Raw genomic sequence first — 26,743 nt, forward strand, 5'->3', positions numbered from 1 at the left:
AAGGAACTTCAGCTTGAGGAAGGAAAAAAAGAGATATCCATCAGAGGCCCTTCAGCGGAAGGGCATTTGAAAATCCAGTTGTGCTTGTTATGAGATTCCTCTTGGAGGCTTAAAAATGGTACAAATAGGCTGATACAAACAGCGATAGGCCCAGGAAGAAAACCAAGTCGATCTACACAGGGACAGATCAGCAAGCAGATGCAAATGGAAAAAGCCCACAATAAATAGCACTATCAAAATATTTCCTCCTGCAATCATCAACTCTAACTGAAGCCTAAAATTATTGTGCTGTTAGTGGGCAGGTATGTATGAATCTTTTGGGAGCAAAAAAATATATAACTTTTTTACTTCTGCATACTGTTTCTTTTTAGGCTGTAAGAATAATTTCTCCATACAGCCAAGATTTGTGAACAGAATGATATTTGCTTCTTGGAAGTGAAACAAATAAAGGTTCAACAATAGCTTTTACTCTCCCTGCCTGTCATCGAACAGATGATCTGGTGTTTAAATACCAAAAACCTGAAAAGAAGAGTTGAAAATTTAATCTTACATCTCAACTGAAGTGCAGGAAAGTCTTTAGAAGAAAGCTAACAGTTCAAAGCAATTGTTCACATGATGAACATTTTTATGTACTTCACTAATTATGGCGGGAAGGACTTGTATGCATTTATATTTCCTGTCATGTATAGCTCTGGATAGTTCTTATGTGGAAACTAAAAAAAAGCCAAGATACTGGTTGAAAAAATAACTAGGTCTACAAAGCCCCATTACAGCTAAAAATGAAGCATTCAACCTAAATTTTTAAGTATCTCTATTTTGCCAAATACTACATTTTTCAGTGATCACAAAAACACCTTCTGTAAATACTTGATAATTCAATTGTTTCAGCATCATTACAACCCGAAACCTAACCTAGAGAATATAAAAAAAAGCTATATTGAAAATTACCCTCTCTGTTCTAGAGCTATCTTCCATACAAAGCTGCTCTTCAAGATCATGCAACTGAATTCAGAAACACACGAGGACTTAAGGTATATTACTATGAAAACAAATTAGCATAAAGACAGATCACTATTAAAAATGTCATTCAGATTTCACTTTTGTTCAGTGCAATAGCTATAGATTTCAGAGTATAATGTAACGGAATTTAACAGCAGTTCAGTTAAATAGTTAAAACAATCTATTAATGCAGGAGCACCAAAAGAAGGTAGCAGTATTTCCATCCAATGTACTTACTCAACATGTCACTTATAAGTAAAATAAGTCAACCAACCTCACATTTAAGAAATCTAAGACCTCACACAGACATATGTAGTGAAGACAGTACGATGGAAGTGTAACAACATAGTTCAACAGCACCAAATGCAACTAATTATTTGTCTTTATGCTCAAAATTATCTGGAACACCAAATACAACATTCTCGCTCTTTTTAAATATTTTTTGTTTCCAAAGGAAAACAACAGTCCAAAAACTGTCCAGCCGTTACTTCTGAAAATTTTAATCATTATGTCTTTTTATTGTTGCAACAGAGCATGTTGACAATAATCGGCCAAATACCAAATTAACATTTTTCATGTATTTAAAAGTAATGGAGAAAAAGTAATTCAGTTAAGCTACAGAGGATAAACTTGATGTAATTTATACAGTGTCTAGAAATATCAGAAATGCTTAACAAACTCTGTGTCTGTCAAGTGCTTGGTTGGAGACTGTAGTTTGGTAGATTAATTCATTTTTATGTGATTAAAAAAATCTAAATGACCATTTCAGCAAACTTTCCTTTCTGTATATTTTAAAGCTGCACTTCAAGACACTTTTGCAGATGTATTATATGCTGAAAGATGTCAAACAGAATCATGATGTGACTCATGTTAGTTCCCTGCAACAATTTCCAAAGCAACACTTAAAGGTTAGTGCTAGAACCAGTTCTCTTTTCCAAAATAATTTCAGTTTCATTGAGGAGTTGCACACTGGAAAACACCTGACCACTTTGGATACTTGGCATGTTTCTAAAATGAAGTGTTGACTTACCTGCCACTGTTTCATGAGCTCCCGAACCTTTTTGGCATCCTCTAGTATCTTTTCTTTGTGTGTAGCATCCTGCAGGACATTCGCAGTTGTTTCAGCTTCCGTAAGCCAAGTAAGGAACTTTTCAAGATCCAAGTAGAACTGCTGCAACATTTTTAAGGCTGATTCCAGTGCAGCTTCACGATCACAGACCCTGCGCAAGTACAAATGGTCAAATGCAGAACTCTTGGGAAGTAAACAAATCTTAATCATGAAATTAAAATATAAGAAAAGACACACTATATATTTTTCATGTACCAATCAAGGTAAGTTTGCAGATACATTAGCTACAGAACTTGAATTGTATGTTTGGCAGGTAGGCTTCCTTTCTATCTTCTGAGAGGTAGTAACTGGAATTCATCTGGTATAAAATTAAGCAAAAGTACTTATTTAAAAGTACTATGCCTGAAACATGCACAATTAAAAATAAACAAACAAACAAACCCCAAAACCATAAAACAGAAGTAATCCCCTGATTGTTTTAATTAAAGGTTATTTTCTTATTTGTCACTAACACTACAGTGGGAAAACATCTTTATATTTAGAAATCACTAAATAGTTCCTGGTCACTGCATGGGATGATGAATTTAATTATTAGTTTTCATGACTTTAAACCTTTGGAGATTGCAACCAATGCCTTAAACCTCTTATTTGTTTTAATCTAGATGTGATAAATTACAGGAAAGATCATTATCAATTACCTAATAAAATACCATTTTAAATACAAAGGCTACCTTATCCTTGTGGAATATCTGAATCAGAAATTGGGAAAGAACACTAAAGGGTCTAGAAAATCTGCTGCTGAAAAAAGCATTAAAATATATTTATGTTCTATTAGCTTCTATGTGCAATGTAAGTGTTACACGTACTCACTGATTTGTTGCATTGAACTTGAGCTAACACAGATTTAGAAATGTGAGCAGGTAAGTATGACATACTGTGCATTAACATGATTCTGTCAAGCCTACTGAGCCTTTGTTTTACATGCGTATTTGTTTAACATCAGCATGATAACTGAGTAACTTTTAGGCTCAGAAAATATATAGTAAATTAATCTGATAATTAGAGTTACTTCAAGTGGAATGAATGCACTTTGCTGCACACCTATGTTTAGTCTATGAATCTTTGGTGATTTGGATATTTCTAGACAGATTTCTTGTCTAGTTTTATAGTTATTTTGACAGAGACTAAGATACTAGATATAATTTCTCAAGTTGTAATTTATCATAACTTTAACAGAGGAGGTCATGATATGTCTAAGTGCTAATCTCTATATCAAATCCAGTTTGCTGTCATGAAGAGGTTGTACTCCTTGACAGTTAATGACGATATTGTTGTAAAACCTAGTACACTAATTGAAATTAGAAAAGAAACAAAAAATTTAACACAAGTGTTACCAAGTACCATAGACTTAAAATGCTGGTGGTTTCTTTGTTACGTTTTTGTTTGTTTGTTTTTTGAGAAATAAAAGTAATTTGCAGCAGAGGATAGTGGGAACAGAAAAATTCAGTCAGAGTACAGGCAAGGACAACCATTTCAGAAAAAAAAAAATACTCCCCAAGTCAAATGTCACAATAGCTGTCACATTTCTATCATATCTTTAATCCTTTAACATCTTATTTTCTTTTCCAACTATTTTGTGGGCAAAAAAAAATAAATAATAAATTATTGGATCCTTTTTTTGATTCAAAAACTGAGAAACCTATTGAATGCCTCACTACAAAGTCATTCACCAACTTTTATAAACTTACAAATGGACTAGATTTTTATCTCAGCTGGTCCTGTTCCCACTTACAAGAATTGTCCACGTCATGGCACACTTAGCCTGTCTTAGAATGTGTCCCTAGGGGCCTCTCAGGAGGACAGTAAGATACGTTTAGCTTCAAAATAGTGAACATGATCTCTTTTCCAACTTTATTCTAAATGAACATAAGCATGGCTTTTGGTTATACCAATCTCCAAATTTAAAACACCTGCAATGAAATAATTTGTTGTTCTTTTGTTAAACTAGTATATAATTACATAGATATCACACCTAGAGATACTATAAATATACATTAAATCAGTATAAAATTAGAAAAAAAAGACAATAAGAAAGATATATTTTTTTACCTGGAAGATAGTGTATTGATTTATTTATTTATCACTTTTAGCTCAAAAATAGGATCATATTTATTTGATAGAACTTGGAAATGGAATAAACTTATATAAATTAAAAATATTTTACCCAGTTCTTCAGCACACAGTTATATTGTGAGATATGCTTTATAGCATTATTCTCATTCAATTTTCAGTGCACAACATGATAACTAATTTCAGCACCTTTGCAGAATCAGGTGTGACACTTTTTTCATATGCGGTTCCTTCAAAACATTAAAGGTACATTTCAAACTACAATCCACCCGCATTCCAATAAAGACATAGCATATTATCCTGAGAATTAGGATCTAAACCTCCATTCATCTGCAAGTATAAATACCTAGTGCATTTTTAATCTATAGAAAATAAGAACACAAGCAAAGATGAGAACTAGATTCAAAGGGTGAGGTATTAGAAGTATTAATCAAAATGGGAATTTACTTCTGGACTACATGAAAAAATAGACTGTTTTATTAATCAGGGTAAAGAACAATGTTTTAGTTATGAAGACTCTTTTGGCACTTTCCATGATGCACAGAAATCTTATAGCACAAATTCTTTCAGCCTACAGGAATGTGTTGCTTATCTGTATGCATACTGATACTCCCACCAGAAAATATCTAGTACTTTGCATTTTAAATTTTATTATATCTAACATGCAATAAATATTCAACTACATTGACAGCTCTGCAGCATAGCAATAAGTTTCACTCTACTTGGCTTTCTAATTACTTCAAAATTATGAGGTTAGAATAGAGAAAAGAAGGTCTAAAAACTAAGAATAAAACTTAGTATCAAATCCAGCATGTGCTAAAATAAATTGCACAAAATTATAGGCAAGACAAAAATATGTATAGAGAACAGGACAGTAGTATGCAAAAACAAAATAAAGATGCTTTCGTTCTACTTTGTATCATCCAAATATCTTTAATTCCATAGTGAATGAAAGCTGTGAGAAAAGAACATGAAGTATGCAGAAATATATTTTAGTGTAAATGGAAAACTGCACAGAAGGAACACTAGATAATACTGTTGAAATACTAGAAGATAATAATAACAAAAATTATTTTTGATGGGATGATTCTGTTTTTCTCTGATCTACCATGATATAAAAATAAGCAAATAGTGGTGCAAACAAAAGCTTCTTATTCATAGGAGAAATACTAAAGGTGGAATTCGTCTTATTTTCACCTAGACACCCAGAAGTTATGCAACTACAGTACCTCTGCAAAACACAGAGAGAAGCATATCTGGAATTTGATTCCTCCTCCCTTGTCTGTATACATCTGTTGGACTAGATTCAAGCTCACAGTGATTTTTTTTTTTCTCTCTTTACTACAAATGTAAGTTGCTTACGCAATTTTAATTTTACACAAGCGTAAATTTTACATAACTAAAGGTAGATATTAATAAGATGGTCCACAATTTTTAGGACTTAGTGGCATCAGTGAGAGGGGACTGACCGACTCTAGTTGTCATAGGAGCTTTGTTGCAGGACAGAATCATGGTGCTCTCTCAGGAATGTGTCAGCTGAAGGCTTCAAGTTGAGGGAAAATGGAGACACATCAGAGGAAGTATGTCACACAATGTGTATAAGTGTGAACATTTATCTTCACAGAAAGAAGTTTTTAATGGTTTAAAAAAAAATTCTAGCATCTGCTACGAGACACTGCTATGATGCTGATAGCTTTGAAAACTAATATTTTGAAAACATAGCTGTTTAAAAATGTTTGGAAAGATAAGCAGGGGAAAATAGGTTATCTGAAATCTGTGTGATCTTTGGGTTTATAAGCAAGGTACTGTATTATTAACTAAAAGTCAGTCTGTAACGTGATACACATACAAAACACATACATACAACAGAATTGAAAAATCTGTAAAACTGAACATCCTGTTACAGAATCTAACAAGAAGAGAAACTGCTGAGGTATGGGAATGATGGTTTAATTAAACATATTACAAGAATTCTTCATTCAACAATTCTCAATCCCAATACAACACAAGGAATAGAGTGTGTGGAGGTGGGGGCTCCATGAGTGAGAAGAACAGATTTTTCCCCAGCTGTAGCATTTGCTACATAATTTGGAATCAATCATTCACACTTTTTGAGTATCTGTTTGTCTATTTGAAATTGGAATGCTAATTCACATTACAAGATATGTTGGCAAGGATCAGTGTTTAAATAATATTTTGAGATACTCAGATAACAGGAAACATAGTATAATTATGCCAATGTACAGTACACTGTATTAATATAGAATACATAATATGTGAGGAAATACATTGAAGAGTGAGCACAGAAAATACTCATTTCTGTCCCACAGGTATTTCTTTAAGGGGAATAACAGTGGAGAAACTCTTCATTGTTCAGTGTTGAACAGATCACTAAATCACACTTCCATCTGCAGACTGTGGTAATCTCATATTATCACAGTGAGATGTAAAATAAAATACCTTGGACTACTGGCTGACAAAAAGTGGTTTTACTTCTATAGCTCATGTGGTTCTCTCTACATAACTATATTTTCTCCTTTCCAACATTATAGTTCAATACAATTAAAAAAACCCGAACAAACAAAAAACCACACCTAAAACCAAAAAACCTAAACCACCACATTACCTGAATTTCCCTTTTCTGGAGCCTTCTGTCACAGACAATTTGAACCACATACTACTCTTGTTAGTACTGGAAGCAGTTTGTACTTTTTTTATGAGGATCATATCCCTCTGTCAGTGTGACAAAGGAACAATTGAAAATCTTTATTGGAACACTTAATTTTTACTACTAAATAAAAGCTCTTACTGGTATCTCTTCTTCAGCTGCTTTACCTTGGATTGGTAAAGAAGCTACCAAAGAGGCAGAATAGTTTAACCTGCGGTGAAGTGGGAACACAAAGAAATGTCACAGATACGAAAATGAAAAGAAAATTAAATTCTTAAAATGAACACTGAATTCTTAAAATAACTATTATTGATGGTACTTTTAAATGCAAATTCAAAATAAATCATACTAATTAATTTTGGGAATGTTCCTTAGAGAAGCTTTCTTCCAGAATCTAGGGACTGTATTCGGTACTGCCAGTTAACAATGTTAATAAATGCTAGTAAGTGATTAATCTGCAGATTAACTCTGGAGCGGTTGATAGATGCTAAGTATGGAAAACTGTGTTGAGACAGTATTTTAAATACTGTTTTCATCTGAGTGTCTGGGTCTCACCCAGCTTGACACCTCACTCAGGGACACATAGTATTTTTCTAGTAACACTTTCGCTTAAATATCCCCTTCAGTTCTACCATCCTGATAGAGGTCACTAGTTTTTCACTCCTGTAGAGCATTGGCAAGTGTATGTGGATCTGAATTTTTTTGAGTGATCTGTATATACACATGCTTACAAACCACTAGCACCATTTTGTCTGGTTTGTTGGAAAGCATTCTTCACCAAGCTGATCTCAGAGTAATGGAATAATGTTCACTCGCATGCAACTCTACCTCTAAAATGACTTCTGTGCTGTAAACGATTCAAAGGTCTGGAAGTGCAACTAAATGCAGACCTACAAGATCGACATCTGAAGCATTCTGGAGATCAGCATTCAGACAGAGCTGACATTCATCTGCAGGCACTTATCCTTCCATTATTTGGTGTGAGGAACCAGGAAAGCTTTGATGTTCTCAAAAGACAAGCTTTTTTTTTCAGCCTCTTCCAGTAAGGACTAAGGGATAAACCTAATGATAAAAGCTCCCTCTAAAAAGGCAGCAATAACTTTCTAGAACTCTGTGCCTGATCTTTATCACTGCTAATATCTCCCTGAAGAGAGCTGATGTGCAGAACTGAAAGAAGGAAAGACTTTATTTCAAAGGTGAAAGGGTCTTTGAATAAACAAGAAAAAAAAAAGGCTTTTTTTTGAGCCCAATGGGAACATATAAGTACTGCCCTGTCAATTCAGGCATATGAACAGGATACCTACCAGTGACACATTTCTTTCTATATTTGTATGTGTGGTATTTCTCTCTGCCTTACATTTTTTTCTCAACACTGGGATCTACTGGCTGAAAGCTGACTCTCAGTATCTTCAGATAAGTTGAAGGGCATCTCTTCTTTGGCTAAACTGACCATATAGATTATGTATTAATAACTAGCGAAACTATTTTAAATTCCAGGTGTAATTGTGCATACAAAGAGAATAAGTGCAAGAGCTGCTGCAAAATAAACACACAGAGGCAGCTCTCTGCTGATTCTCTTCCCTTCTACGTGAAAGAAGGACAAAACCCCTCAATGTCCTCATCCTCTGATTGGAACTCAGACTATCTTTCCTGATATGGACATAGTATTGTTCTTTCCCTGATAGTCACATACAGTTTCCTCCGTGATGACAATCTTTTCAGATACTAACTGAACCATCTCCTGATCATACTAATAAGTCCATATGATTTTGTCCTTTCTTAAAAATCTGTTGACACAAATCTGTTTCACTCTGGTAAGCTAGAGGCAATTGGGTTTTTTGTTTGTTTGTTTTTTTCTCAACCAGTTTTTCTATTGTAAAAATCTGCAAAACCAAAAAATATATTGTATTAGAAAATGTTTCTCATCTTTATGTACTTAGGAAAGTGGATGCAGAGAGAAAATATATCTTTTGCTCATTGGATAGCTTGGTTCTACTCTTATACCTGTCATAGCACTTCTCAAAATAGCCAGACCCTGTATGAAAATAACAAAAATCACCAAAACTCCTCAGCACTTTCCTTTGAACTGCTGTCTTTGTTACTAAAAACAGTAAAGCAACTTAAAAAAAAAAAAAAAAAAAAAAAAAATTTAGTCTGTTCTTTTCTTTGTTAAAGCACCATTGATATTTAAGGAGGAAAAGAGGAGGGGAAAAAAGGAAAAAAAATGTGTTTAACTATGAAGTATCAGATCAACCTTGGATGTTAATAACCATCTCTCCTCCATTATCATTTGTCAGACTGAGAAGGGTTGGTAAATGTGAAGGAAATGTCACACCCTGGGGCACAAAATTACATACATAGATTTTTGTATAGGACCTTTAAATAACATCTTTTTAAATAAGCACCTGCCAACATCAGCATAGAGGATCTGCGTTAATACAGAGGAAATTTCCTTGTCAACCTTTTAAAAAACAATTTCTATCTCTGCTTGTAGTCTGTTCACTTATGGGATCCCACATTCCCAAAAGGCCTCTTGATGGGAGAGCAGGCAAAGAGGCGGTTAAAGGAAATGTTTTCTAACAGGCTTTTCTGCCTCTATTGCTTTTGTCTCCTTTTCCTTTCTTGCCTTGGCATAGGTATAAAATACATGAAAACGTAGGTGTGCATTTTCCCTATGTTCATCATAACCATATATTACCACACATCATGAACTACAGAAAAATCATTACCTAAACTAAATGGATTATTTTAATTCCTTTGTAATTAAAATTACTTACAGCTTATCTTTTAGGTTATTGAAAACATTTATTTTTGTTTGGGATTTCTAATCTTCTTATAAGTTTTTGTTAAAATCCATCACTTTCCAGAGGATAAAGGTTAAGAATTACAAGGTTACAGAAAAATGAATCTGGACAACACACAATCACAAATATATGAAGTAACATCAAAAATTTCTTGTAGATACAGGAAGATGTTCTGATGGACTCACTCAAGGGGCTTTTCTAAATAGCCCTTAGTTAAAAATAAAAATAAGTATCTTAAAAAACAAAACAGGAAACAAACTCCCCCCTCAAACAAACAAACAAAACCAAAACCCCATAACCACCCACCTCAAGTTCTCTAAACTTGTAGAACAGGTTCCGGCCTAACCCTTCTATCATTTAAGTAAAGCCCAAGCAAAACATGGGAAGATAACATTTAATAATTCTGGTATTCCCATTAAAAAGAGAAGTCAGAAAAAAAAGAAGAAATCTCAAAAATCAAAGCTAAAAACAACCAGAAAAAACTAATCTCTAATGCTACAAAAAGAAGCATAAAGATTATTGTTCTGTTTAAGTCTTATTCATGCTTCATGGTCTATAATACGTAGAATTAAGTTTTTCCTTGCATTCCAAACCATATTATACTTTCGAGATTCCAAGGCAGTCAACAGTGCCATCTAATAAACAGCATATTAATTACTCAGATATAATTTATTAAGATAAAATCTTTGCTTTCTGAGACAGTGGAGTGTAATTAGAAGTGATTAGGAGAATAATTATATTCTAAAGGCACTTGTTTTCTTACCCTTAATTACTGTAGAAACTGCAGAAACAACTACATTTAATAAGACTGTGTGGAATGCACTGATGGCATTACATGAAATCAATTAGGGCTCACAAAGGATACTATTAAACTCTTAGTGTAGTTTTCATTTAAAGCTGCAACCTCTGAGGGCTCAGCTCAGCAGCATAGCAGAACAGCCATTTGCTGCCATGCAAGGCAAAGAAGCTTCAGCTTCCAGGCTGGAAAACTTCTCTGGCAGCACTTACAGTTCTTATTGTACCATGCATCATCTCAAGTTAAGTGAGAGTAACACTAAATAAACACTTCAGTAAACACATGCATTGACTCAAAATATTTTAAAACAACTATTCCGATATGTCAATATGTTTAAAGAAGGATAAAACTGCTAAACAGAAATAAAGATGACGGTCAAGGTCCAGCTCTGTAATATTCATGTCAAAAGCAGCTGGTAACCAAAGCTGGTTAGCATCTGAGTTGGAAGAAGAGATATCAGACTGCATGCTGTTTCTTATATCTAGATAATCTAATACAGTAATATCAGCTGCAAAGAACCACTCCATATCTTATATAGTTATTCTTTACTAATCTTTACTATTTTCCTACAGAAAACTGAAATATAGACTAAGTTGTTCCACACCATAAGGAGGTAATTAAAAGAGTTCTACTGCACAAAGATTGCAATAAAACAGGAACTATAACCGGAAGTATTATGAGAATACAGATTAAAACTAGTAAATTATTATTATGGAGTTTCAACAACACAGGAAAGAAATTTTAACTCTAGTGCTGTTCCTTGGGATCACATAAATATAAATAAATAATGAAATTCCAGACCCCAATTCAGCAAATTCAGACCATGTTCAAGTCACACTTGCTTCAACAAAACTTAGATATGTGTCTGATATATTATAAAAGCCTTGCAGAGAAAATCCTGACTCCACTGAGATAAATGGCTAACCTTCAACTGACTTCAAAGGGAACAGGATGTTCTGTGATAGCTCTACTTCAATTCTTTTTTGGACAAATTTCAAAGATAAAAATTCTTAGCAGAAGGAAATAAAACCCTTCAAACAACTATTCTGGACAATTTAAAAGAGTGGAGACAGACATAAATACACCAAAACACTAAGTCTAGGAGTGAGGAGGTCTGACTATTTTGCTACAAAAAAACATGACGAAAGTGGATATTTTGGGAATTTCATGTACTTACATGCAATTCTGTCAGACTCATCCAAATCTAACTCTGACATAGTGCATGACGTGCAATGTTTTCTTCCTCCTCAATAAACTTTGAAACAATTATCAGGTGTTTACATTAAAAAGACAAGTGATTTGGCTTGTGACATTGTTTTGTATTCATTGTCATGCCAGAATCATTTATATATTGTAGATAATTTATCCAAGGTCTGAGGAGATGCATTTCTTTTCCTTAACATGTGTATACCTGTTCTCAAATCACTTTCCAAATTTTAGTCATGGAAATGAATGTATAACTGATGTATTCATCAGTTTGACTGATGATCCAGCTTTACTTCAGCTCATGAAAAGAAATCCATAAAGTATACCATAAGCTCCTTAAAGGAAACATACCCCTATATTTGTTCTACTATTTAACCAAAAGATATGTTTCAAATGGTCTTGTATAAACAGATATGTTAAATGAAGGCTGAATTGCCTTGTATGTGGCAACACAAAGACTTGGAAACATCAACCTTGTTCAGTCCTCCTCTTTTTGCAGAAGGAGTCAAGCTCACATTTAAAAATAATTCATTCCCACCTAGCTGCTGTTATTGTTGAATAGGAGGCCTAAATCCTGATTAGGAGGATTGTTGAATAGGAGGCCTAAAAGCCTGATTAAAACCAACTTGAACTCTTGTCAGCTCAAGGCTCACATTCACGATTGTATTTGACACCATAATCATCATCATAGCTCAAGACTGCAATCTGGTTGGCAGTCCTCGACTTAATTCTGCTTTTTCCAATTAGCTGAAAAATTGCATCCCAGCTCATCTTCCAGGAAATATGTTTACATTTATAGTTTTTCACTAACTGGATAGCCATTTTGTTTTTAATGTATACATCTCTGGTAAAACAATTTGAGGGGAAAAAAAAAAAAAAAGGTAACATACAAACTCATGCAAGAAATAACTCTTATCTGTCACACGGAGGGGGAAAAGTCCCCAGAAATGTGAAGATATAACTATAGATATTTCTTCTACTTGAATACTTTTCAGAAGAGAATTTACAGAATTTACAAAAATCCCAGCCTCTACTTTTACTATCTATTTATTAGCAAGAAAAGAATGTAACTTTTGATTATGGTATGGTTAAAGAAACAATATTTACTTCTGATTCTGAGATAAATCAGTAGAAAGCATAAAAAGACATAAAGATAGTAGCTTGTTTCCATAAATTCAGTCACAGAACAGTTGAGCTTGGAAGGAACCTTTGGAGGTCATCTTGTCCAACACTCCTTGCTCAAGAAGACTTCCTAGAGCCAGTTCCCAGGATCATGTCCAGGCAGCTTTTAAGTGCCACTGAGGATGGAGACACCACCTCCCTGGGCAGCCTGTGCCAGCAATCAGTCAGCCTCATAGTGATAAAGTGTTTCCTGATATTCAGAGGGAACCTCCTGTATTGCAGTTTGTGCCCATCACCTCTGGTCCTGTCATTGGCTCTGTTCTTTTTGCACCCTCCAGAGTCACAGGCACACCCCATCAGTGTCCACGGACTTACATATGCCCAGTTTGCTCAGGCCCTTCACTTCAAAAAGGCAAAAACCAGCAAGTAAAATGGGTCAGATTTCACAGTCAGTTATGTGTCATTTACTCAGATTCATGGAAGGCACATCCCAAACTCAGCACACTGTTGGCCACCTAAGAACACATGGGACATGATTACAAATCATAAGGTGATACCCTCTATGCTTTGTGCTATCCTAAGGAATTCCTACGGATGAAACACTTAGACACAAACATCTTGGTGTCCAAAAGCTGGACAGGCAGCTGGGACAAACACATCCAAGAGCACGCAAGTATATGAAACTGTATAAAATAAAAATCACCTTCTCATCCCAAGTCATCTGGTACTGAGTTCTGTTACACTGTCACTACAGCACTGCATTATGATTTTGTACAAGAATATCTGAATCACTAAATTATTTCACTTTTTCTTTTTTGTTAAGAGAATTCATGGCTCAGGTTTTCTAACAAGGTATTTAAGAACAGCACAAAAAGGTTGGGACAGAAAAGTTTCTGTTTTATTGGAGACCTATATGCATAAAGCTGCACACAGATGTGAAACTCAACCTATATCCACAACAGAAACAACAAGCAAATAACTAAGGAGCAAGGGGTGATATTGATGTAGATCATGCGGACAATGTATTATTTTTTGTCTTGGATAGGATTTTTTTCAGATTGTAGTCATCTTAATTTTTCAAGCTATATTCTAATACCAAAAAGGATTCCAAGGAACTAAATTAGAAAAGTTATGTTAAGAGTTCATGGGAGGAAAAATAATGTAAAACACTAAAAAGACAGATACAGGTTCTCTCAGAAGAACCATAAGAAAGCAAAACAGAAAAACTTTTAACTTTCTTAACCTCAAGTGAACACTGGAGATGGCTGCCTTGTGTTGTAATTAACCAAAATCAAGTTCAGCTGATATTAACATATTTAGATATGCACAGGTGAACTACAGACAACTCATTAACCTTCCTATTAAAAATGCAAACAAGTAAATGGATAAGTGCATTATTAAAAAAAAAAAAAAAAAAAGCTAGCATTTCTTGATCTCTTTCATTTAATTCTGCTCTTACAGTGTGAGGTACGTGCACAAGACTCTGTATACATTAGTCATAAAAATGTTATGCAGAAATGCAATATTAGACTGGTCTTCCTCACAAATTTCATGTTTTGCAGTAGCTACAGATCTCTAAATTTCCATATTTTACTGAGTGTTTTATGTATACTGTACGATCTCTCTTTATTTAAAGGACAAAAACACTGAACAGTCAAGGAAATAAATATTTTAAAATCCATGTGACATTACCATCACATATTGTTTTTAAAGGTCTTTAATATATTTCTTACATTAACTTCTGTAATTCTTTCTTGATTATTTGTGCTTCTTTTCTAAAGAAAGGGCCATCATCTGCTATCCAATATCTGCAGTATAGTTTATCTCAATTACTTGAAATTGTTAAATATTTTTAATGACAAGTGTAAATTCAAATCTGATCTCTATATGATTGTTTAATGTGCCATGCCTTATTGAGAATGACAATCTGAAGAAGAGCCCTTTATTTATCTTACTAATTTTAGTAGTTCCAAATATCAAGTAGTGGCACTATTCTAGTAAATTTAATATGACTAGTTCATTTGACCCAGTCTGAACTAAGTGCACTACTAATGTAGTAAACAGCTGATGACACCACATGAACACGTTATTATGTTCAAACTTTAATATTCATGCATAGCTAAATGTTGCACCCCATAATCAGACAGTACCCAAACAAGTATCAATCTAGAAGCAGAAACTACCTATAAAAACTCTATATAAACCTATACAAATACTGAATACCTTTCCATCAGCAACAGAAATTAAGATCTGTTGGGAATGGGTACTCAAGAAGAGTTCTGCTTTCATGTGCGAGTATAATTCTATATTTCTTTAATAGGTGTATTATAGACCAACAAAATTCGTCTTTCAGAAAAATGCATTTGCCAACTTTTTCCAGAATTAATTGAATTAAAAGATGAAAACTAACAGTAAAGCAATATTTACTATCCACAAGTTAAGCCCCTATACAAGGGGTCATGGCAGGGATGCAAAGTTTTACTACAGAAACCTCTTGAATGAAACAAAACTGACATTAAGAACATATAATGTAGTCAATGTAAATAACTCCGAGTATTAGGAGCCTGTCTCAAGGGAGCAGCACTAAATGTTATTTAGGGAAAAGGGTGTGAAGAACAAGACAGTGAATTTATTTACATTAGTTAAACCCAGGAAGGACTGTGAATAACTCCAGACGGAAAAAATCATTAGGAATGTGGTAATGGAAAGATTCAATATAGTTGTGTTCAAAATAACAGAAGGAAGATTCAAACTCAGGATAAAACTTCTGGATTCTGAATTAGGTGTAGCCTTGAAGGGATTTAGTATTTAAAAATCAAGACCAATAGCTTAATGAAGATGTCAATAGATACTAACACCTGAAAGATTACTAGTTAAAAAAGCAAAATTAAAATGGAAGAAATATTATGTCAATCTTTAACTCTCCTGATGCTGGCTTGGGTACTTCATTTCAACCAGCACAAAGGAGAATAATAACAGACATAAAATGATTAAAGCAGTGACATGACGCAAAAAACAATTTAGCCAAAGAAAAAATTAATTAAAATGTTCCATGCTTCTACTTTTATTTTCCCCAACATGAAAAGAAGTAACAGTGACAGGTATCCACAAGTCCAGGGGGTCTGCAAAGTATGAAAAGGAAAGGTGTCACCAAAGGCAGATCTGAACTACGGTTTCTTAATGCTATCCTACTTGAACAAGTCTATTCGGCTGATCTTCCCACAGGAAAAAAGAAAGAGAACAATCTGGGAATAATTGCCTCTGTCCCTTGGAGTAAAACCACCCTGCAAAACTTACAGGTCAACCACCATAAAAATAAGTCTACCTTTTTGGAATAAGTATACACTTCATGATAGGGTAATAGACACTGTTAGTAATTGATTAACATAGCTGAAGTATCAACCTCAGACATGCTCTAAGCAACAAGAACTCATGGAAATTTCTGAACTGTTCACCATTACTGATAATAAACAGCAGCCTCTTTTTCAGATTTTAAAACAAAAAATCAGCATATATGTCATGTTGTGGGGTATAGAAAATGCATCTGAGTTATATCTTCCAAAAAAATACAAAACAAAAGAAAAAACAACCACTAAATTTGGCTCTTCTAACTCGACATGAATTTTAAAAAGAAAGCATATAAATAATGGGAAATAAAAAAAAAAACAAAAAAAACCAACAAAAACAAACAAACAAACAAAAAAGGGAAAATAAAAAAGAAAACATAAGATACCAATAAGATAAAATGCAGAAAGTGGGAAATGGGTGTTGCAAGCTTGGCACTTCAGGTAATTCCAATAAATTTGGTTTTACTATATACTCTGTCAAGTGAACAAATGGAATCTCAAAAAAAAATGTAGTACATTTTAAACAGATAAAAATATTAATTTTCCTTTCTTCACTAACAAAAAGTGGATCTGTATAATTCGTTGCCACAAGGCACTACAGTACGTAAGCAGATATGTATCAGATACACAAATGATTATGTATCTTGCACAAAGGAAGAACCTGCAGATAAGCCAGCTAGAGTGATAATTCCAAGAGCTACTATTTCTTATAATTTGCAGTAGATAATATTTGTTATATTTTTCAGGAGATGCCATGCTTTGTAGCAGGGGAAGAGCTCTACATTTTTAAAATTTGTCAGGGAAGCTAGCACAGCACAGTTAAAGTTGAGGTATTGGTCATGATGTGATTGATACTGGATGCTAAACAACATGAACTTACTGATCTTTTCCTTTTCACACATTCCTTTTTTACTGTTTCCCCTCTTTCCTAGTACCTGTATCAGACGCACTTTAAAAGCTCTGTCCTAAAGATTTAGAAATTTAATCTTACTTTTACTCAGTGATTTCTCACCACCCTTATTTTAGGACATGCAAGAAAATTACATTGCTAATTCTGTTGCTTTCCCATCTACCCTCGGTATCCATCTTAGGGCAAGCACTCTTCAATGTCTTCATAAATTACTTGGGCACAGGATTTGAAGGAATACTAAGTAAGTTTGCTGATAACACTTTTGAGGGCAGAGAGGTCCTGCAGAGGGATCTGGACAAATGGAAGAACTAGGCAATCACCTACTGCATGAAGTTCAACAAGGGCAAGTGCCAGATTTTGCACCTGAGACACGTCAACCCTGGCTGTACACAGAGACTGGGGGACGAGATTCTGGAAAGCAGCTGGTCAATGGCAAGTTGAACATGAGCCAGCAGTGTGCCCTGGCAGCCAAGAGCGCCACCCATGTCCTGTGTGCATCCAGCACAGCGTTGCCAGCCGAGTGAGGGAAGTGATTGTCCCGCTCTGCTCTGCACTGGTGCAGCCTCACCTGGAGCTCTGTGTGCAGTTCTGGGCAACACAGGATAACAAGGATATAAAGGTACTGGAGAGAGTCCAGAAGAAGGCAATAAAGTTGGTGAAGAGTGTGGAGGGGAAGCCGTATGAGGAATGGCTGAAGTCACTGGGTTTGTTCAGCTTGGAGAAGACGAGGCTGAGGGGAGACCTCATGGTGGCTCCAGCTTCCTCACAAGGGGAGGAGGAGGGGCAGGCACTGATCTCTTCTCTCTGGTGACCAACCACAGAACCCGAGGCAATGTCAGGAAGATGTGCCAGGGGAGGTTCAGGTTGGACATGAGGAAAAGGTTCTTCCCCCAGAGGGTGGTGAAGCACTGGAACAGGCTCCCCAGGGAGGTGTCACAGCCCCAAGCCTGACAGTGTTCAAGAAGAGATTGGACAGTGCACTCAGACATATGGTGTGAACTGTGGGGTTGTCCTGTGCAGGGACAGGAGTTGGACTCAATGATCCTTGTGGGTCCCTTCCAACTCAGGACATTCTATGATTCCCCAGGAGAATAGGAGACACAACCATCAGCTTCTTGTGCCACCAATCCCCATCCAGGATGATAATGACTCACTGTCATTTTTCAATTTCTTTGTGAGTTTATGAAAAACAACATGTGGTTGAAATTTCATTCATAGTTAAAACACAGATACACAACAAAAGACAAGTGCCACTGTTGTCAAATTGACACATTTGGTGGTAACTTCCAAAAAGAGACTGAAAATTTAACAGACAGACAGAATTATCCTTTCAGTTTCAAGCATGACTGACAAGCCAGTGAGGAGGAAGCTTACACTGTCTGCACAGCAGCTGATCAAAAGCTAAACAATCATGAAGCACCAAAGCTTCCAACAGCAAGGAAATGCAGTTAAAAAAAAAAAAATAAAGAAGTCCATAGAAAACACAGTGGAAAACAAAACAAGGCTGTCACAGGAATAACAATGCAAATAAAAAGTGACAGCTAAGGTCAAAGTCCTTTTTTGCTGGCACTCTGCTAGTCCATCAGCTTTATTAATTTCTGTTCAGTTGTTTGTTTTAAAGGACATGAAGTCTGATAAGAAGTCCATCGAGGGGAAAGGAAAGACATTAATTTGTTGCAATCAGCTTTGGATGAGAGCAAAAATCAGTTTGCTACAGTTTGTTAATTTATCTGCAGACTAATAGGAAAAAGATTTAAGGCTGGACTTTCAGGGCACAAAGCATTAGCTTCTGTTCTTGTTCAAATAGAGACTATAACTCTCTAATTACTTCAGAAAATTTCACCTTTAAGAAAAAGAGCAACACATTTGTCTTAATCTTGTAATAGAGTAAGAACAAAACTTGTCATTTCTGTTCTTTCTCTCACAAAACCAGGCTTACTTATTTCTTCCTTAGTACCTTGCTCCTCCTATGGATTCATAAGAGTGAGATTTCTCAAATGAAGTGTTTCTCTAAAATGTCCATATTAAGCTTTAATTATGATTCAAGTCAGTCCATGAAACCTTTCTCCATTTAGAATTCTGTGTCATAAACTAATTAATTTTTTTTAAAGTTAGATTCCACTATAAGATGAGATCTGTTCTCATTTTAATCAGAAAGGAATAGACAGCATTTAACACACAATAAATATGAACGAAGTAACAGAATTCTGTTTCACTTGAGACCAAAATATAAGCCAAGAATGAGGAAAAACAATGGAAAAAGCAACTGTCTGAGCAATAAGGAATGTTCTTCTAGACATTCCACTTTCACTTTTCCTGTTTAGTTAAAACTATTATAACTTGCTCTAAATATTTGAAAGTGAAGATCTCTTTGCAAAATGTCAGGGCTGTCCTCCTTTTTAATTGTCTATAATGAAATAATTAACATTAGATTACAGTTAACAACCAAAATCACTTAAATATCAAGCAGCTGAATTCATGGTGTCTGAAAAACCTCAGCCAGCCACTTGTGGGACAAACAAGTTGAAAAAACCAAAACAAAATGAATTTTCTCTTTAAGGGCATTTCCGTTTGTCTGCAGAAGGACTTAGCAGACCTACAGATATCTATTGCCTTTCTGGAAGCAATAAAAGTACTAGCCTACAGTTGCATCTATTCAAGTGGTGGGAATGTTAAATTTATTCACACTGACGTCAAGAGTTTTAAGAAACATGCCCCTGAAGTCACAAGGATCCACAGATCCTTTAAGTCCAGTACTGTACCACTGATGCTGTCCTCTCCTGAAATAACTCAAGAAGTCTTTCCTTTTTTTAAGCCTAAAAGAGTTTCTCAAAAATCCCAAGAATAGGTTCACAAAGGTAGAAATGATGAATCACACCATATTCTGGGTAACGTTGCTTTTTCAGCTCATCCTGCCAGCATTTTGAAGGCATTGTGTATCCAAGATCATCCTGTCACAAAGTGAACCACAAATATTCAGTACTCTCAATTGACTTCTCAACTTGGAGCCACGTACCGGTGTCAGTACTGCACAAAAAGTACTGTCAGCTGAGTGGAGGACAAAAATGAAAACTAGACTACAAGTAGCTAAGATGACTTTCAGGATCTCCTATTTATAGGAGCTTCATCTGGCTTCTATATTTATGCCTTTTTATACTTTTACCTATTTATTTATGGATGAAATTTCATCATTCTTAGGGGCATTAAGAAGAAAAACATAAGAAAGTAATGTTAACTGATGTCATTGCTGATAATCTTGAGGTTATATTTTGTGCACAAATATTTGTTTGAGAGTGTAGGCAGTCAGTAGAATACCTTTCAAATAGGTAACCTCTCATTTATGTGTCACCACAAAATCCGTCTCCCCCAAAATGAGAGTTTAGGAGTATATTTAATAGGGATATGTTAAGAGATTATATTTAACCAAGTAAAACATAAAACAACAAATGTCTTAAATTAAACTCAGAGCATCTAAACCTTGCCAAAGTGGTATTCAGATCCTTTTTATAGTCCTTTTTTGAGGGTGCGAAGAAAATGAAAGAATACAAAAGAAAACAAAATTAATCCGTTGTCTGAAAACAACTCTTAAGAAACTTCAAAGGTATCCATATTTTAAACACAAAAGCCTTAATATTCTGGCATAACAAGCAGCTAATGAAAAGGTTTTCGTCAGAGTTTGCCAGCTCTGTTGGAGAGTAACTTCAGACAACCATGGAATGCTGTACTGATGAAGTGAGACAACCTAGCTTCATGAAAACTAAGGGTTCTTGTACCCTTTTATCTAATGGGAAAGACATTAGGACCTCATATAAAGTCAGCATTTCCAGAAAAGTTCTGGATTAAATGCTTTTTTTTGAAAACTTTGTTTCTCCTCATACTAAAAATAATAGTCAGAGCTACATTAGTTCATCAGAAAAACTTGCTGACACATAAAATTATCTGTTCTTTAATATGATCTTAGGTGTGATACTTGAGACTGCAGAGACTCACTTTCATTCAATGTGAATAGTTCTAGTGACTAAGTAAAGGTACTTAGTCCTTACAGAACTAAAACCAGGTAAGGTTCTCAAACACAGCCTGTGACAAACACCTAGACTGAAAATTTACTTTTTTTAATAAACAAAGCAAAGATAAACATGTATTGTCAATATCTCACACAAAACAAAATAATCACCCTACAATTGCATTGTTTTCCAGTAGTCTTTGCAATTTTTAAATTCACATCTATTGTTAAACTGGTGTAAGCAGCAAACTTCAGCATGACATATTGGTTGTAAAAAAGCAGTCACTCTATATATCTACCCTGAGCCTGGCAAAATTATTTCAAAAAGCAATCAATAAATCACCACAACATAATGATAAAAATAAAAAAACCCATCATACTACCATTTCTTTGGGAGGCCAAAAAAAAAAAAAAGAAAAAGAAAAAATACATCAGAAAATGACACTTTACCATTATCATCTTCATCTGAAGCCTTACATTTTAATGATTTCTTTCTCACATCCACACAAATGCAGCTCTATAGCCAGGACAGCAGCTGCAGGCAGAGATGCATTAAAAAGCTTCCTATATAAATAAGGTTCTCATGGTGACTTACATTTTTCATTTAGTTGTTTCACTGTGCTCAAAGGAAGGGTGCATGCACAAAGAACTAGCTGTTCATATGTATGGAATTATACCGGTTTTAGGAAAGGGGACCAAACTTCAAAGCAATAGAAGAATGGAAAGGAAAAGGTGGAGTTTGATCAGAGAACCTAGAAGCAATCCAACCCTAAATGAGCAAACAAGCTCTTCAGAGATGGCTCCAAGAAAGGTCTAGCTACTGCAACCAACTACAAATCTTCAGTAACTTAACACACTTCATATTCCTGGCTGTTGCTGATGTGTAAATGCAGTTTTTCTCACCCAGAATGCAATTCAACTGTACCACAAATGTGATTATTTCCACAAGTGCCATAAAGCAAAGTAGTATTTGGACAGGTACAGTATATTAAAAAAAACCCCAAACCTGTCTCCAGCAGAATGGTCAACCTCTTTCTGTGCAGGCAATAAAATTATACTTACAAACATTATGTACAGATAAGGTTTACATTCTAACAATTGTATGTTTATAACAAGCAACCACTGATAAGCAAAGGTTTGCTGCTCAAAGATCAAAACTTGTTCATACTCTTTTTTCACACTTATAATTACTTTTATATTATGCATTTACATAGGAAACAGATATACATCATACTTTTGTACTGTTTATGTCCATAGTTTGTTTGGTCATTTGCATTTCATACTGTCCAGCTGACATGCAAAAATCAAGGTGTTTGTACACCTGGCTACATTAGAGAATTAGCACAATTCTTAGACAAATATGAAAGTAGGTACCTCAGACCTTTCAAATAGGTTGTCTAGAAACTCAGCACCTTGCTACTCCCTCTCCAACTCCCTACAACTTAAACTAATAGCAACAACACAGATCTAATTATATGTGTGTGTATATATATATATATATATCTCTTCACAGCCCATACTCTGTAGAAGGGAAAAAAAAAATACTGTTCTCTGTTTTGACTGATGTGTGTGCCCTGTATCTTGTCTCAGGAGCCAAAACAAGCATCTTGAGCAGTGAAAGCTCTTAATACCTAGGGTGCAGCCTGAGTTCCACTGAACTTGGGCATAGGAACTGGTAGGTGCTGCAAATATTTGAAGGTGTCTGTTAGACATTGATGGTTTGGAGTTCTAACCAATTCTCAGCGGATGTTATGTAATTCTGGCCATAACATGTTCCACTTAAAAAAGATCTAAGTCCCTTTTTAGCTTGGTATTTAAACACATTTGGTGGATTCTCAAGAAAGGAACAAATTTCAGCAAGTGTTTATGTTTTATATGATAATTCACATAAAACGCGTGTGCCCACAAAAAGGAGGGAGCAAGGTAATACTACCATAACAAACATTTTAATATACAGTAAATGTCTAATGGTTGCTTCCTTCATTGCATTTTTTTTCTTGAGAACACTTTCGTTCAGCTGTTAGATTTATTTTTATTAATAGAAGCAATACAGATCACTTTCTTTGTAAGTGCCTCAGCTTAAATAATATAGTTATTTCTTGGAAAGTCAACACTTTCAAAGAGAAGAGGAAGAGACTGGTTTACAAGTCACTCTGGCTTTTACCCTACGGATCAGTTCATGTGCTTTTTAATGTATCTTTATAATTTTTATTTTTGTTGTCGATACTGCAAAGTGGAGAGTGAAGAAAGTGAAGCAACCATTAGGCACTTACCAATTTGGCTATTAAAGGACTTAAAATGTTATTGGTTATAGTTCAATGTTATAAAACAGAACAGTAAGGCAAAGGGTAAACACACAGCAATCAGCTGCAAATCTACTTAAGCTAAACAAAACACAAGCTGGCAGATGTTGCCTTAATGACTAAAGTACTTGCTTTGGCTGAACTATTACCAACAGGCAGAATGGAATTTTACTGCTATTTGCTGCCTGTTGTTTTACTAATCTTGTTTATGGAAAAGGAGGTTTCACATTTTTTACACTGACACAGAATTCTGATATTAATGGCAAGTTAGAGAATAATTAGTTCAAAACAACGTAAGCCACTCTTTTTCTTTTTAAAAGAAAATATCCACAAAATAATTATGCAATTTAAATTACGAATATAGGGAGAAGAACCCAAAATCTTCAGCAGAATATTTATTATATTGACAGTGATGATAAAACTATTTCTAAAATGCTGGACAAATTGGCAAGGACATTATTTGGAATATATTTCTACATCACTGAGTGATGAGAGAACTACTTCCTCATGGTCTAGATGAAAAAAAGACTCATAGATATATGTGAAATCGTTCTACATGCATTTCAGTGGAGAACTTTCTTGGAGTTTGTGACAAACAGTTCATGTGCTTCCCTTCTACTGAGTAAATGTTCTCTTACAATTAAAAAAAAAAAAAAAACCCACAAAGAAACAATTTGTTTTGCTTTATGCAATAACCTAAAAGATGAAGCATAGAGGGAGGGAAAAACAAAATACCTCCAAAAATTGAACAAACTGATATTTAAGTTAGCCAAAGGCCCATGGACTCCATCTTGTCTTTTCACAAAGCTGTTTAACAAAAGAAATCTCAAAGGTTCTTTTAAGACCTCATTTAAGAGCTGCTCCATGAGCAAAAGGCCTGGCTACTGATTCAAACAAACCTGAAAAATCTACAGGTGCAGAAAATCGTCCAAATACAAGTCTTGCTGACTTAATGACTTAGTACATCCATATTTATCAATGTCTCACAAAAGACAGATAGAAATGTGATAAAGCCCTTAGAAAACCTCATCAACTACTGTTTCCAGCATGCTGCTTTTTCAAGTTCCCAAATCATGAGAAGTCTTACAAAAAATATATACAAAACACTGAATTAAAAAAAAAATATTAGAAAGGTAGTAAAGCCATACCATCAAAAACTAGGAAATGAGTTTTCCAGTTACCTGGTCAAGCTTAACTCTATCCTTTTGTACTTCTTAATGAAAAATGTCACCTCAGTGACCTGAACAGCTCTCTTCCAAGACATAAAACATTTACTACAGTAATTCATCTAACACATGTGAATAAGTCTGTGGGTTTTGTAGAAACTTGCAAGGAGCGTATCTTAAAGAACTACTCTCCATTAGCCTAGTACTTTGCTGGGTCCATGCAACGATGGCAATTCTCACATTTAGGCAATATTAGACACACCTGGGTTTGTGCTTGAAGCATTGACGGATTTAAAGATGTACTTGTAGCTACCTGAGCATCCACAGCAGCTACAGATACCCTGGACCTCCAGGATTGCCAAGCCGTCTCATCAACTGGGGGTTGTAGTTCTACATGCAGACAAAAGCAATTTCCTTTGCTTCTCCCCTTTGAGCTACTGATTTTATCTACTCATGGAGAATAGTTTTAAGCATTAGACACCCAGCCTTTCTCATTCAGGAACAGATGTTCTACCCAGCCTGTTTCTCAGACCACAGAGAGCAAAACATTTTTTCATAAAAATATGGCTATTACTAATAATGCTAAAATGGCTATTACTATAGCAGGATAAATTCAAGTAGATACTAACTGAATGTTTATACTAATTTCTCAGTTTAGTTCTTAATTTTGTTTAAAAAAATGCTTTCACATTATTATGTGGGTTTTTTTAGGTGGACATCAACAGCATTTCTCTCATTTGAACAGGATCTTAAGTCAGTGGCAGGTCTGCTTCAGAAAAAAACGCTGTTAAAGTGACTTGTATGAATATCAGCTTCATTAAAAAATTAAACAAAAATCAGGAATAAATTTCTGTAGTCATCAGTGATTTAAGTAACTGTCATTATGCAAGAGGATTTCCTGAATTTATTTTATATTTAACTAAACCAACATTTTTTGCTTTGTTCATAGACTTTAATTGAAAACACATTAAGATCTAATTCAGTTCTAGTTTCAGTCTTAAGCTATAAAACTTAATTCAAGATACTGATTAAAACAACTTTGATTTAATTTTTATGCATTTCATATGACGTGCAATGACTTAGAACTCTTACTACTACAAAGAAAGTAATTTTTATTCTGCAATATGTTCTGATCTTATAAATTACATATTGGCTAATTCACAATTTGATGGCAAGCTGCAGAGATTACTTCTAGTAAGGAACTGGTACCTAAACCAGACACTGCATGACGTGGAAATGTAATCAAGAACATGATTGAGGATGTAGTAAAAACTTTCTTGTCTAGAGACTTGCTTCAAACGTACAGGATAACATTTCTACTTTGAATCTGCTTCAATAGGATATGTCTGTCATTTTCAGATTCAGTTTATGACTCAAAATCACTATAGTGATCGTGATGTGGAGATAGCACATAGAAATATGAAACACTTCATTTTAAATATTTAAAATATATAACCTATCAACTGAAGTTCATTGGTAACTGGTTACAGCAGAAGAAAATTGGTAGGAGGCAAAATTTTATTTGAGAGAATTGAATGGCATTCCAAAGACATATTTCCAAAAAATATGACAGAAGAGTCATCTTCATTCTTTTCTACCTCACTATAATCGTGTCATGTTCAAAAGTTACATCTTCTATAATCTCCAACCAAAGCTGGACAATGAATGCTAATGTAGTTTAACAACAAATCTAATAGCAGAATTTATATCCTACCTCTTATTAATGGCAGCCCACGTCGTATTAACAGTATCTGTCATCCGTTCTACTTTTCTGGTGTCATCTGCTGAATAATCACGAAGCAGCTTAAGTGCCATGTCATTTGTCACATCTACATTTATTTGCCATTGCCGTATTTCTTTTGAAAATTGCTGAAGTTAAAAGAGAAAGAAACAGAAAAAACCTCAGATCACCAGAAAATGATCACACACTTTATGATTATTAGAGAAGGAGATGAACAACTTATACCATCAATATGAAAAAAAAAGAAAAAAAGAAAAAGAAAAAGAGAAGGAGAAGGAGGACTTCCTCAGATTTACTGGTAATTAAGGTCAGAGTCTTTCTTAATGTTTTAATTCTTGTAGTCATAAAACCATAGGACTACTTCTAAACTCTGAGAGGACCAAGCAACCTAATTCTAAAAACATGACAGCTCAAATGGATAAACACCAATTAAAATGTTGGTTATTCTTTTCTAAGACACAAATTGATGGCTGCATTAT

General features: G+C 34.7%; 1 protein-coding gene across 5 annotated transcripts in view; it reads right to left on the reverse strand.

The window, feature by feature from the left end:
- DMD (dystrophin) overlaps positions 1–26,743 on the reverse strand; it is a gene marked incomplete at both ends in the record, with an annotated part of 1,256,016 nt that overhangs the window by 251,498 nt on the left and 977,775 nt on the right. For all 5 annotated transcript variants that reach the window (XM_080362523.1, XM_080362521.1, XM_080362520.1 and 2 more), the window contains 2 exons: positions 2,030–2,219; positions 26,238–26,392. In XM_080362523.1, the coding sequence (XP_080218649.1) occupies positions 2,030–2,219; positions 26,238–26,392 (345 nt within the window). The remainder of the gene's footprint in view (positions 1–2,029; positions 2,220–26,237; positions 26,393–26,743) is intronic.

The sequence above is a fragment of the Nesoenas mayeri genome (genome assembly GCF_963082525.1).
Source record: "Nesoenas mayeri genome assembly, chromosome: 1".
In the NCBI taxonomy this organism is placed as follows: Eukaryota; Metazoa; Chordata; class Aves; order Columbiformes; family Columbidae; genus Nesoenas; species Nesoenas mayeri.